The sequence below is a fragment of the Podarcis muralis genome, chromosome 5 (genome assembly GCF_964188315.1).
Source record: "Podarcis muralis chromosome 5, rPodMur119.hap1.1, whole genome shotgun sequence".
Classification (NCBI taxonomy): Eukaryota; Metazoa; Chordata; class Lepidosauria; order Squamata; family Lacertidae; genus Podarcis; species Podarcis muralis.
Genome location: NC_135659.1, coordinates 58901257 through 58914933, shown reverse-complemented (window position 1 = coordinate 58914933; position 13677 = coordinate 58901257). Strand labels below are relative to the sequence as shown.

Genomic DNA, 13677 nt, shown 5'->3' with positions numbered 1-13677 from the left:
TCCTATCTCCCTGGCACATACCAGTAAATTGACAGTTATGTGACCCTAAACTGACATCCACATGTGAAATGTTGCTCTGTGGTTTTGCATTGCTGCTTACTTTTGTTTCAGTGCAGTAAACTCTGGGAAGAGCCTGTCTTCATCATTCCATTCATAAGGGGCAATCTTATTTTCATTCATCGTAGCGAAAGCATAGATCAGGTGGGTGCAGAGTTGTGGGTCCACATTGTTTGGGAAGTATTTGGCTGGCTCTGGCCTATACTGAGCCCAGTTGGTGAAATAGCATACAAGTTTGCATGCCGAGCCTGATCGGAAGAAACAAAACAATGAAGCAGCTGTTTAAAATACTCATTACATCCCATTTTTTAATTAAAATCCCATTCCCAGCCATATATTTATATGCCAGGTAAGCATGCAAGGACTGTGTAGCAAGCAAAAACAAAACCCTTATGGGACAAACTTTGGGAAAGATGGGATGTGGCTATTTTAATTTGTACCATTTTGCCAAAAATCTTCGTCACACAGGCAAATTTTGCATGAAGCAAGATGATAAACTGTGCAGTGAGGGAGAAGACTTTGAGCATATGTATATTTGAGTTAAATAGCAGTTCTGATTATTTGTAAATATTTCTTTCACATGGAATTCCCAGGATTCTTGATGGCTTACCATATAAATTATCCCTTTTTTACCTTTGAAATGACTCTAAAGTAATGAGACATGTCTACCTGGAAGTAAACCTGAGCTTCTCAAGTCCGAAATTCAATTGACAGCACCATGCTGGGTAGAGTATGTTTTATCGCTTTTTAAAATTATTATTAATATTCTGTTGGGAGCCTCCCAGAGTGGCTGGGGAAACCCAGCCAGATGGGCAGGGATTTATTTATTTATTTATTTATTTATTTATTTATTTATTTCATCTTCTGCGCGCGCGCACACACAAAAACACACTACTCATGCCTAGTTAAGGAATGGAATATGTACTTACTGATTTGCAGCTGCAGCAAAACAGCCAAACCTACAAAGAACAGAGAAGAGAGTCCAAAGTAATGGGAAAATTGCGCTATGTAGCTTAACAAAGCACCATTCTTGGTGTCTGTGAAATGAAATCCCACCTTACAAACCTTAAGAGAGGCAGTCTACAAAATATTATAAATGACTCACCGACCCACAGCAGCACCTTCCCCATCTTGCTTTCACATGAAGGAGCGCCAGGTGAAGCTCTGAGCAGCACTTTATAGGGGGGCAAGGCCTTCTTATCGCCGTGGAACCTGCACACCTGGACTCTTGAGAAGGTAGGATCACAGCAAAACAAGTCTACTGAACTTTTAAAAAATAGTAATTAATCATAATGAAGTCAGTATGAAGAAACCCCTAATGCTTTGGATTCAGACTTGGTGGGGATTAAGCCATACTGTGTTATTTTTCTATCTAGATTCACAATGTGGTAATATGGGTATTTTTACTGAGTGCCCAATTGCCTTGCTTGCTACATTTTTTATGAAAAACACAACCAGGTCAAAGTATTCTGCAGATGATGTTTTATGTATGCAGTCCACACCCCCTTCCCACCAACATCCCCTCATGGACTGGATAAGGGGGGGTTTTTTTGGTGCCTTTCAAAGCTGTTTCGCACCCTGCCCAGCTGCTCACACCTGCAGATTCCGTTTGTTCCTGCTTGTCTACACGCCAGGGGGCACTGACAGAATGTCTTTTCCTCTGTGCCATGGTGTTCACACTTTGACTGAAGAACTCCAGTCAGTGTGAAGCTGGTTTGAGAAACAATGTATCCTGTTGTACCGTATAACAAAGTATAAAATACATACCCATTTTGGTTAATGCCTTGTGAACATAGACTAAAAAGCAGAGCTGGAAACAGTGAGTGTACAGTGGTGCCTCGCAAGACGAAATTAATTCGTTCCGCGAGTTTTGTCGTCTTGCGATTTTTTTTCGTCTTGCGAAGCACGGTGTCGGGAAAGTTTTGGAAAAGCTTCAAAAATCACCAAAGTCTTTAAAAACCTCAAAAAAGGCTACCACACCGCATTCTATGAGTTGCTCCTCGAAGTAAAGTCACAACTGTATTAACGGTGTTAAGAAAAAAGAAACAAACTTGCAAGACGTTTCCGTCTTGCAAAGCAAGCCCATAGGGAAAATCGTCTTGCGAAGCAGCTCAAAAAACAAAAAACCCTTTCATCTAGCGAGTTTTTTGTCTTGCGAGGCATTCGTCTTGCGAGGTACCACTGTACATTAAATGGAAATGTGACTGCAGCCTTACGTTTGCTGAAGCATTTTATTAGTCTCCGCTATAATTTGTTAGTCAACTTGAGTCAGCCAACATCCACTCTCCATGGCCATGTATCTAGCATACTTACCTGTATGACACAGACTGAATGAAAACAAGATTTGGAGCTGGGTGCCATCAGAATATTGCTGACACCAAACTCCAAACCAATCTCTCGTTTTCTCACCAGGCACTTTGCTGTTGAGCATTTCCTCTGCAACACACTTCAGAATTGCAAAGTAACCCCCCATCCCCTTCTCTGGCTGGAACCAGCCACCATATTACAGATCTATTAATTCATTACAGTACTTTTCTTTGAATCAGTGGATTCATGAGCAATTATTCCAAGCTTCAGAAACCGTAGCTTGTCTTTTGAGTAAGACTAGCAAGGGACGCGGGTGGCGCTGTGGTCTAAGCCAGAGAGCCTAGGGCTTGCCAATCAGAAAGTCGGCGGTTTGAATCCCCGTGACAGGGTGGGCCCCCGTTGCTCGGTCCCTGCTCCTGCCAACCTAGCAGTACAAAAGCACGTCAAAGTGCAAGTAGATAAATAGGTACTGCTGCAGCGGGAAGGTAAACAGCATTTCCGTGTGCTGTTCTGGTTCGCCAGAAGCAGCTTAGTCATGCTGGCCACATGACCTGGAAGCTGTCTGCGGTCAAACGCTGGCTTCCTCAGCCAGTAAAGCAAGATGAGTGCCACAACCCCAGAGTCGTCTGTGACTGGACTTAACAGTCAGCGGTTCCTTTACCTTTACTAGCTATGGTTCTTACCCATGACATGGCGGGTGGGTCCCCATTTGTGGAATGCCTGCTAATATTGAGGGGTAAAACATTCCTGTTTACCAAGAAATTTGATGGCTAAAATAAACTGTTCCAAGAAATCCTTGAAATCAGCTGCGAGGATATTTGGCTTTAAATTTGCTATTGCATTGTTTTGCTGTTGTGTTGATCGACACCTTGGGCTCCATTGGGAGAAAGACAGAACTTTAAATAAAGAATGATGGTGGTGATGATGAAAATGCCAGTAAGGTCCATTTTCTTTCTGCTTCTCAAAATCAAGTGTTACGTTGACTATTGAGATATGAGGGGAACCAACAAAATGGTTACATAAACGCAGGCTTATCAGCCTTGAAGCTACTGGTACTCTCTATCTTAGTTGGTCAAGGTCCCAAGGTCTCAAAGTCATTAACCTTAACCTAGAAGTCAACAGCTCCAATAGAAATGGGTGAAGTGAGCTCCACCTTCTCAAACCCTGGGATCACACCTCCTGCTACTAAGAGGTGCACCTGCATACAGGTGCATGCAGACAAATGTGATTACAATATTTCTATGGCACCATTTCATTTTGGGCTTGCAAGCAAAATCTGCCATCGCTCCTTCTTTCATCTCAAGTTAAGTCAGTCATGACTAGCAACATATTTCAATAGGTCTACTAAACACTATGGTTTATGCTGAACACAAGCTATTGATTCATAAAAATAAATTCCACTCCTCTCAGTGTCAGTAATTTGGGACAACCTAAAACCAGTCACATTTAATTTTTTTGCAAGAATTAATCTGTTTAGAGTTTAATCTTTAATTGCCTCTATTTGAAGCAAAATATTAGCTAGATAGCCAACTGTATTGCCATTGTTAAAGATAAGTTCTGGAGCTTGTTATTCTGCAATTCAACAAAGAATCTCTTTCCTACTGGACCACTTCATAGGCTTTAACCTGTTATGTCCTCTCCCTACTCTTTGAAGGAAATGCTGCTTTAAAATGCTACACTGATGCTTTCGGGGGCGGGGAGTAGGACAGAATGTGAAAAAGTACTGACATCAGTCGAGGGCTCAAATATAGATGCTGCTGCACAGGAAAAGTTTAAAAGCTAATGGTGCATTCCTCAATGCTATGGAGAAGTAGCAGGTGTCTATGAGACTCAAGGAGAATGGACAATCAGTTCCCATGCAAGACCAGTCATATAAAACAAAGGACTCGGTTTGGCTTATGCAGGCACCATTTTATTATGAACTGAAAAAATAAACTATTTTCACTATTTGTGTATATTTGGCTAACATTTTAAATCGCCCAAAAACCTAACCAGTGACCAAAAATATATAAATGTATAAATATACAACTGTCTTTATTTACATTTGTACATACAAGTATATCAGCAGGATTGACAGTGAAAGTTTTTTGGCAAATGAAAATGGATAACAACAGTTTTTCCCCAAGATCTCCATGGACAGAAGAATTTGATATGTGAAAGACTTTCCTTTCCTTTTTTTTTTTTTAATGCCAGGGGAAAGCAATGCAGCTTATCTTCTAGAACCTGTGGTCCTCAATGTTTTTGGACTACAACACTCATCATTCCTCACCATAAGGCTGATGGAAGTTGGGGGTCCAATATCTGGAGCACCAGAGTTTGTTCATCCCAGCAATAGAAAGATTCACAGCACCAACAGACAGCAAATGTTGCACTCGCCAAAATCTGTGAATCCATTTAGGCTCACAGGCTACACTGAAGGAAAGGGAATGAGATATCAATAAAAGCTGCTTGGATATTACGGAATGAAGGCTATAGCAAAAAAGACTGTTTAATAAGTGCAAGCTCTTGGGATATTTTGAAAAGAAACTCTGCTAAGTTTATTTCCCTTCCACACCAACCAGTTCTTTAATGCTGGAGCCTTCCTTTTGCTGACTCTGCACCTACAGAGTCGTGGGGAGCCCTCCACATACTGCTGGGATTCCAACTCCCATCAGCCCCAGCCATCATGGCCAGTGGTCAGAGATGGTGAACACTCTAGTCCAACAACTAAAAGGACCTAGAGGAAAATAGCTGATCATTTGGGGCAACTCTACACATTTAAAGGGCACCATGACTTTCTAATGTCTCTTAATGAGCTAGAAGAGCAGTGAATTATCTGGCAAATCAGCAGAGGAATAGGTGAAGAGGAATCTAAAGGATTTTGTTACCAGCTAACTTAACTGGGTAGATGAAGAGATAGTGCTATTAAACCAGTATTTTCCACAGGTATGAGCAATGCAGAGCAGATGTATACAGAGATTTAGAGAGCAGCTGCTGTAATTTGCACTTGCACTAGAGAGGTGCTGCAAACAAATCATAACAGGATATTAACTGAGCTCCGAGTATTTCCAAACGGGCCCATTGTGAACCTACAAAGCTACAGCACAATTCTGCTTTTACATGGCATAATTTGCAGTTCGTGTTCAGCATCACATTTTGGAAGCCCTTCTTATTAGTGTTGCTGTGGTTAAAGTGGATTGATGCTAATTTGAATTGTTACTCACCAAACAGAATAGTAAAGTTATCACCAGAGACCAACTAGCACAACCCAACTAGCACAAACCAATTAAGACTATCTTCCAAACAACTGCTATAGCTAACCAGGAGTGCATCCAAACAACTGTTTCAAATCATGTTTTGGAGGTTAGTGCTAACCACAGTCTACCTGACTGAGACATCATGTCAAACAATGGTTAGAGGAAACAAAGAAATAAGAGACACCTGAAGGGTTAAGACTGAGAGTAAGAGCTGCAGTATATTCTCAACTCTCCAAACCATAGCCTGGATAATCAAGATGTGACATCTGATCCAGGTTTCTTTAGGCAATCTCACTGTTCTTTATTTCCTTCCAGAAGCGGATGATATAAAACTAAATTCCCAAAAGGTAATCAGAAACTTTGGAGAAGAAAAAGCAAGGTGTGGTCTTTTTCTTTTTTCCTTTTCAATCAAATATTTTAGGAAAGTGTACTGATAGGCATATAATACAAATAGCAAGGGACACTTGAAGATGGAGTCAGCGAGTGATGCAGTGAGTCTACTGCTACATCCCAGGCCTTGCTGGCACATGCTGGCCAGGGTGGAAGGTGTTGGGGGAAGAGAGTAGTTTCTCGCTTCTCTCTGCTGACGGCAGACTGAAGTAGAGGCAACCATGCACATTCCTAACACACCCACCCACACACCCAGCCATCAACATCAAGCAGGGTGGACAGCTTATAATTGCATTCTGGGTGGCATTTTTCCCGTGTCTCCTATCACGGACAGAGATACAGCCTTTGTCAACGTTGCTTGGAGACAAGAGGATGGTAGAAAAACTGCTGCTGTATTGCCAAGGAGAATATAAATCTAAGACTTTGAGCCAATGCACAGGCAATATGATTCTAAACAAAGAACTCTCTCATCCAGGTAAAACAAGATCCGCAATCAACATGCACTTGTAAAAAGTGAGTTGTCTTGTGCTGTCAAGCATTGCAGATCTGCTGGGATATTTCTCTTCTTGCTCTGCCACCATCAAATTTCTCTGCTCAGCTCTCCCGACAATTCAAACCAGAGAGAAGATCAGACCAAACCCTCAGCTCCAAGCACACAGAGACTTTAGAAATTGTGTGGTTCTGAACGGCTTTGTCTTTTGCAAAGGCACAACAGTGAATATTCCAGCTGATGCCCTTGGCTACCCCTCATCCAAACATGTCATATTTAGCAATGTGATGTGGCATGAATCCCAGGATGAGTAGCACATATGAAAGGCAAGCAGATATGAGAGATGATTCTCCTTCTGAAGATCCAGGAGACCTGGCAAAAGGTGAGGAAGTATTTTGCATTTCCTGCTAATCTGTCTGCAGTCCTCAAAAAAAGAAGGTACACTTGAGGATGGCAAGAGATGCTGTAGGTACTGCAAGCTGCAGCATGCTGTTCCCTGGAAGAGACAGATATCTTTCCATGTTTCTAGGTGAGCATTTGAGACTTCACCTTAAGTTATATAGCAAACTGTTGGGGAGAAAAGGACCTGAACCAAAGAGACTGCTTTTCCATTTGTCCCTCAACCACCAGAATCTTTCTGCCTTTCCCATGCCACATCTCAGCAGTTGCAAGGACCACAGGAGGTCCAAAAGCTTCCTCCTATCCCACCCATCATCTTGCCACAGTTCACTTCTTCCTACGGATTTTGGGCTTCTTCACTGGGCGAAGATAGGGATTGTCTATCAAGTTCTCATCTCCATTCCGGCTGCCGGAAAGCGAGGTGTTGTGCTGTAATACCGATGCATTCTCCTTCTCAGCTCCCGGGTCATCCTGGCAGGTAAGACAAGAGGTGAAGAATGTCAGGGTCTCAGCTGGCAAATCAGCACACACAAGAACAAGCAATCAACGCTGGCACACAGAAGAGTTGGGTGCCCTCTGCTGGCAGGCAACAAAAATGTGTTATGGAATTCAAAATGAATTTTCCTAAACTTTTGAAGATTCAGACGTTATCCTGAACAAGGGATCATAGCGAGGATTCGGGGCAAGGGGATACATGCACCACCCCACTATATTTATCCCATCCACATTCTGTTCCTACCACCGATGATGAGCAACTGAACTGGGGTGAGGCATTGACCTAATTGCTCCAGCAACAAGGACATGGCTCCTCTTCTCCCCATACCACCCCTTGCAAAGTTTCACAGCCTTCTATGGATGCGAACATTTGCTGAGAAGCGAGAGCATTTCACAGGAGGAGCCCACACTTGCCTTCTGCCCCAAGCATATTCTGCAGCCAGAACTATGTACATAAAATGCATTTGCCCAACAAATGCCACTTGCAACATCTCGTTTGCACTTAAGTGACCGTTTAATACAGTGTTTCCAGGAATCTGGAGCCAACGTCACGCTGAATCGAACCGAGTCTCTAGGCTCTACCGTGCTCACGTGCAAGGGGAGGTTCTCTGTGTCTGTCTGATCATCTTGTTCGGATGAATCCGTCTCCTCCATCTGCTGCATCTCCAATTCAGAAGGAAGCAGAGCTGTCAGGTAGGGTATTGAAAAAGGCCTGGCGGCTATCACTAGGGATAAAGAAGGAAGAAGACATGATCTCAGATACTGAGATCCATCTCTCAGGTGTCCGGCCTAAAAGGTTGGAAGTGAGAGAAAACGCAAAGAAAGCCATGGACTATTGAGATTTATTTCCTACTATGCAAGCTTTCAAGGTCAAGGAAAAAGTTATACCATAAACCTGTCACCACCAGCAGCCTACAAGTAAAGATGTCACCATCTGTGGTAGCTATGTAGAGGTTTATGGCAAAGTTACAACAATGTCATACTGCATATTTGTAATGTGCCTTATTGCAAATGCAGCTCATTTAAGGAGGGTTCATTTACAATATAGGACAGCCCAAAGGCCAATCTGGTGCCTGTGAGATGTTTTGGACCACAATGTCCCTGCTGGCCCTCCAAAACATCTGGAGGGGGCTAGCTGGATGAAGGCTGCGCTAGACACACAGCATCTTACTTGAAACAAGGTGCCCTGCCACTGGATTGATTGTCTTACAAGGGAAGGTGCTGACATCATCCTTGAAAAGACTTTGTGTCTCTCCTGTCTTTGCCATGAAGCGTGTCAGAGCTCTTTCAACATCCCGTCTCTGAGAAGCAGCCTTTTCCCGCAGGATCTGATAATCTGACACAGGCTCCCGGTACGTCTGTAAGGCAAAGAGAGGGAGGCGACAATGACTATACACAGACTTCAAATCAGTATTGCTTAGAGTCATTGGGGGCAATCCAGCTATTCCAGTGCAGTTAAGTTCACATCAATCCAGTAGACAACCAAATCTTCCTATTTAGGATCATTTTCAGAAATAACGGAAAAGGAATAGCTCAGTGGACTTAAAACAGTGGTCATCCACAAAGGCTGAAAGTGTCTCACAACAACTTGTCTACCATCTCTGGTCAGTTTTTTTAAGCAAGGCAGACCTACTTACTGGTGTCTTGATGTAAGTGTGAGGATCCGGAAACTCTGGGAAGTGACCAGGGATATGGGATGGGTGAGGCTTGTTCTGTCCGGCCGTCAGGGCTTTTGGAGTCACGGGCTGATTTGTTACAGGTGCTGCAATTGGAAAGAGAATTTCGGTCATGGCAGCCTCTGCCTCAGTGGTATCAGCCGAGTTTAAGAGGGAGGCAATCTCTGTTCAACTTAGCACAACCGATATAACAAATCTATTTAGGCCAGAGCTGGGCAAACTTTTTTCTGCCTATGCCTGCACTCCTCAGGCAGGAATGGGGAACTTCAGGCCTGGAGCCCTCCAAGTTTGTATAGGAGGCTCTTGGGACTCAGTCCAGGCTATGCACACTCTCCTCAAACCACACCCCTCACTGGCTCAGCTCTGCACAATCCTCAAGTGCTTTTGCCTGGCTGGATTGTGTCCTTGAGCTGCAAGAATGCCTCTTGCTTGCCTGGATGGAATATGGAGAGATGTGTGAAGTGTTTGTGTATGTAGAAACCTCTGGCATCTGTGTGCCTGGAATGCAGCCTACTGAACAAAGGTAAGAGTGACATCAATTGCTTCCCTCACTTTTGGTCTCTGGCCCTTAAAGCCTTAAACATTTCACTGAAACCAAATGTGTGTGCTTATAGCACTGCAGCCAAAATTTCACTTCAGTCACTGGAACTCTGTTTCAGTATATATTTACCTACAGATATGGCATAACTCAAAAATATTAAGACTCTGCAAAAGTAGGAACAAGCCTTGGGTTACTTTGTTCTCATTCAAGGCCCAAGTCACACGCAACACATTTATTTAGAATCAAGTTCCGCATATTTCAACAGAGCCTACTCCCCAGCTAAGTGTGCTTAAAACTGCCATCTAAGATGTGCTTCTTAAGAAATGTTTAATGAAAAAGTGATCATGCAATAGCTTCAGCAGCCATGCAACATACAATTGGCAGAATACTAAATAAAACTGAGTTTCAGTCTGTGATAAAAGCTAACAAGAACATCTTAAAGGGATTCACAGAGCCTAAATTGAAAAATAGTGAACTGCTTCGCCAACTGAATAAGTCTGTTGCAGAAACCACTCCTTTCCCTGCTGAGAATATGGAATATGAAAAAGATATGGGCCCAACACAATTCCAAAGCAACAGAGCACATGTCCCAATAGTAATAGCCAAAGTTCCTTTTACAAAGTTAGTATGAATGAAATAAAATGCATGCAAGAGTTCACATACGGGCAGTGATCACCATCCGCTGGGACCGTTTGGCGTATGCAGGGAGTGTTTCCACATTAAAGCCTGAAACAGAAGAAAGCAAAGAAGCCTAAAACAAAAGAAAGGAAAAGTCATTCTAGCAAGCCAATCCATGGTGCGATCTTAACTCATCCACCACTGAAGCCCTGGCACTATGGCTACACTATGTGGGGAGGGAAGTATCAATTAATTCACCAGCATTTGCTCTCCCTTCTCCCTTCTCTGATTCTAGAGGGATCCAGACAGAATAGCAGATAGGTTTACTTGAATATATATTCAAATGAATGAATGAGTGCCTAAAACACCGAATGGGTCGAATGGAGGTACGCCATCCACAGTAAGGAGGAAGATGAGGTGGTGGATGGATTGAACTTTCCGCTGCACAAAGAGGTGACATGGAGCTTCAATAGCAGGAAAAGGGGTTGGGCAGTAGGACTCTGGTATCCTTCCCAAAGATTCCCAAAGGATGGCAACCCATCTTTCATGCTCAATGGATCAAGCATCCAATCAATGGTACGTCCACTGTAGGAGTAATAGCTGTATCTGCTAAATGACTACACATACACAATCCCTTCTGACCTCTCCGCAACTGCCATGCCTGTACCATGTAATCCTGACACTCACCCATTTCAACTAAGGTGACGACAATATCTGAAAGGGTCGGCTGAGTCCTCGCAGTATGTTCACAGAAAGATTTGGCACTCCTCCCAATTTCTGAAATGTCTGGCAAAGCAAAAATCACCACAGAACTGAGAGTCAAGATATATCATCACATGCTCACCTTAGCACTATTCTGAATTTACAGAAGCTGAATCTCTAGAGACCATCATCCATCCATAGCATTTAGATTGCAGAGGAAGTGGGGGGAATAGAAACCTAGTATTCTACTGTGGAGTGCTCAGCATTTTTTAGAAAATGAATCCTTTCCCTCCAAAAAAATAGTAAGGAATATATAAAACAAGACTTGGTAATGGTGTGTGTGTCATATTCTAGGTCAGGCTTCCTCAACCTCGGCCCTCCAAATGTTTTGAGACTACAATTCCCATCATCCCTGACCACTGGTCCTGCTAGCTAGGGATCATGGGAGTTGTAGGCCAAAAACATCTGGAGGGCCGAGGTTGAGGAAGCCTGTTCTAGGTTTTAAGAACAGGAGTAAGGGAGAAGGTCAAGATATTTGATGCCATTTGCTACTTGCCACCACCAAACAAACAGGAATGTGAAAAAAATACATGAAACTTGGACACCTACATGAAAGCAAAGCAACACCGTGTGTTCCTATTCCAAACAGCTTATGTTTCCCAGTGGTCTGTCAGGCAAATCAAGATCACAGTTCTCATACTTTGTTAAATAATGTCAAGCAATCGCCAAAGGGCTTCAGTTGCTCAAAACAGAGTTTTGGCAGTGAAACTGATATGCAGGGTCATGCTGTCTACTTGATGGCAAGCACGTTAAATGGCAGCTCCAAAACTGTTGCAGCACCACACAGAAGGTGAAAGTGCTGCCAAACATCTCCCTTTCAAGCCGCTCCTGAAGAAGCAGAGCCCCCATTTTGGTCAGCTCCTCCTGCAGAAATTGCAAATGCCTGTGTCTGTTATTGTCATTAGTGGGGAGGGTTAAAGCTAATGTGCCTAATACTAGCAGTGGAGGTTTCTCAGTATTACACAGTTGGGGATACTCACAGCTCTGGAGCATCTCTGTCATGGTCTCCACAGCAGCCTTCTCAGAGCTCTCAAACCCAGCCTCTGTCAGCAACGAACTAACCACCACTTGAAGGGTCCTCCTTCGAGCCAAATAGTAGTTATCTGCCGGGGTTGAAGAGTGTTTGCCACCTGATCGCTGCTGGAACCAAACCCAACCAAGGAGAATGTGATTAGTAAAGGGAGCACATAAATAAGGAGCATGCGGAAGTTGTCAACAACGCCACTTAGGGTGGAATTCAACACTGTGCTATTATAAATGTTCCATTTGCACAAGTGTACAGTGGTACTTAATTCGTTCCAGAGGTCTGTTCTTAACCTGAGGCACGCTTTCGCTAATGGCGCCTCCCCCTGCCGCCACGCTACCACCACACAATTTCCGTTCTCATCCTGGGGCAAAGTTCGCAACCCAAGGTAACTACTTCTGGGTTAAAACAAAAAAAATTCCTTCCAGTAGCACCTTAAAGACCAACTAAGTTAGTTCTTGGTATGAGCTTTCGTGTGCATGCACACTTCTTCAGATACTACTTCTGGGTTAGCAGAGTTTGTAACCTGAAGAGTTTGTAACCCGAGGTACCACTGTATCAGCTTGCCAAATGGAATGATCCTCCCTCCACTGGCTGCTTCCCAAGCCTATTTCAGGAGCACCGGGGGTGGGGGGGGGGAGAAGGCCCACTGTGCAAGTTGAAGCCCTTGCACTAACAGTGTTCGTTATGTGAATCCCACCCTCAGTTACCGCTAAACATGTCTCAAATGGGTCCTTCTCCCAAAGTCCAACATGTGCTCTCATGTCCCACTTCTGACAGTGCTTCTGACAGTGTGCAAAATTAGCAAGGAAATTAGCAATGTGTGTGTGCAAAATTAGCAAGGAATTAGTCTCATGCTTACTCATGGGAACAGGTGTGCAAAAGCAACATCCCTGATTTCTCCAGTTAAAGAGGATCTCAAGCAGCTTTCAGAATTGCCTTTCCCTTCCGCCAGCGACCCCCGCCTTGGGTAGATGTGTTGCGTCAGGGGGACATAGTACTGGGCAGGCAAGGTGGAGAAATGGCATGGTTCAGTATTAGGCAGCTTCCGGAAAGGGGGAAGAAGATAGGGGGAACGTGTGTGTTCAGACGTGACCTCAAGATTCGTGCACAGATCTCGTGATCTTAGAAAGCGGTGTTTTTGCACGCATGTTTTGGGTGGCCACCTGCTTGCAACGTTATCTGTCTTTCTGCAAGCGCAGAATCGCAGAAGAGGGAATGGAAAGGCGCTGCCCCCGAAACCCAGAGCGGTCTGAAAGTGATCGGCAGCAAGCAATGGCGCCCCGCAAATCAAGAGGCGCCCGTCTCCCACCCAGAACCTCCCCCTTCCTCGGTGTCCTGACGCCGCCCCGCGCTGTCCTGAGAGCCTGCGGCGGGCACTTGGTGACCACAAAGCGGGCCCGCAGGTGGGTCGTGCCCTCCCCTCCAAAAGGGCTCCGGAGCCCCAGCCTTACCGTGCCCGAGCTACTAGAGCCGCCGGTCCCCGTGTCCGCCATCTTGGCTCCATGGGAGGATGCGCGCATGCGCCGCTACGAACAGCATGGTGGGAGTTGTAGTTCGCGGTGAGGTGGCGCTCCCCTCTGGTATTCTTATTGATCGAGAGGGTTAAGGGCTGGTCCAGCAGGCGTCCCCGCAGGTAGAGGTTATAGTTGCCCTGTCAGAGAAATTGGGGAGGGGGGCAC

The 13677-nt window shown here is 44.4% G+C and overlaps 1 protein-coding gene across 7 annotated transcripts; it reads right to left on the bottom strand.

The window, feature by feature from the left end:
- Window positions 1-4254: 4254 nt before the first annotated feature.
- On the bottom strand, window positions 4255-13543 carry TAF8 (TATA-box binding protein associated factor 8). 7 transcript variants are annotated; one of them, XM_077928954.1, is made up of 9 exons: window positions 13450-13543; window positions 11952-12108; window positions 10897-10995; window positions 10255-10317; window positions 9012-9136; window positions 8585-8732; window positions 7957-8099; window positions 7221-7350; window positions 4255-6976 (listed from the first exon to the last, which is right to left on the bottom strand). In XM_077928954.1, the coding sequence occupies exons 1-9, from the start codon at window positions 13516-13518 to the stop codon at window positions 6906-6908; spliced, it is 1005 nt and encodes a 334-aa protein (XP_077785080.1). In that variant the 5' UTR covers window positions 13519-13543; the 3' UTR covers window positions 4255-6905. The 7 variants fall into 7 exon arrangements, with proteins under 7 accessions (XP_077785080.1, XP_077785079.1, XP_077785081.1 ...); XM_077928953.1 differs by having other exon boundaries at window positions 11952-12111; window positions 13450-13508; XM_077928955.1 differs by having other exon boundaries at window positions 7966-8099; window positions 11952-12111; window positions 13450-13506.
- Between the last annotated feature and the right edge of the window lie 134 nt (window positions 13544-13677).

Bases quoted from the DNA above. Each gene is read 5' to 3' on its own strand.
- TAF8 (XM_077928954.1), bottom strand. From the start codon at position 13,518: ATGCGCGCATCCTCCCATGGAGCCAAGATGGCGGACACGGGGACCGGC. The intron at 9,137-10,254 runs GTATGTGAACTC...TTCCAATTGCAG, and splicing joins GCGGATGGTGATCACTGCCC to CACCTGTAACAAATCAGCCC. The intron at 8,100-8,584 runs GTAAGACAATCA...CTTTATCCCTAG, and splicing joins TGATGTCAGCACCTTCCCTT to TGATAGCCGCCAGGCCTTTT.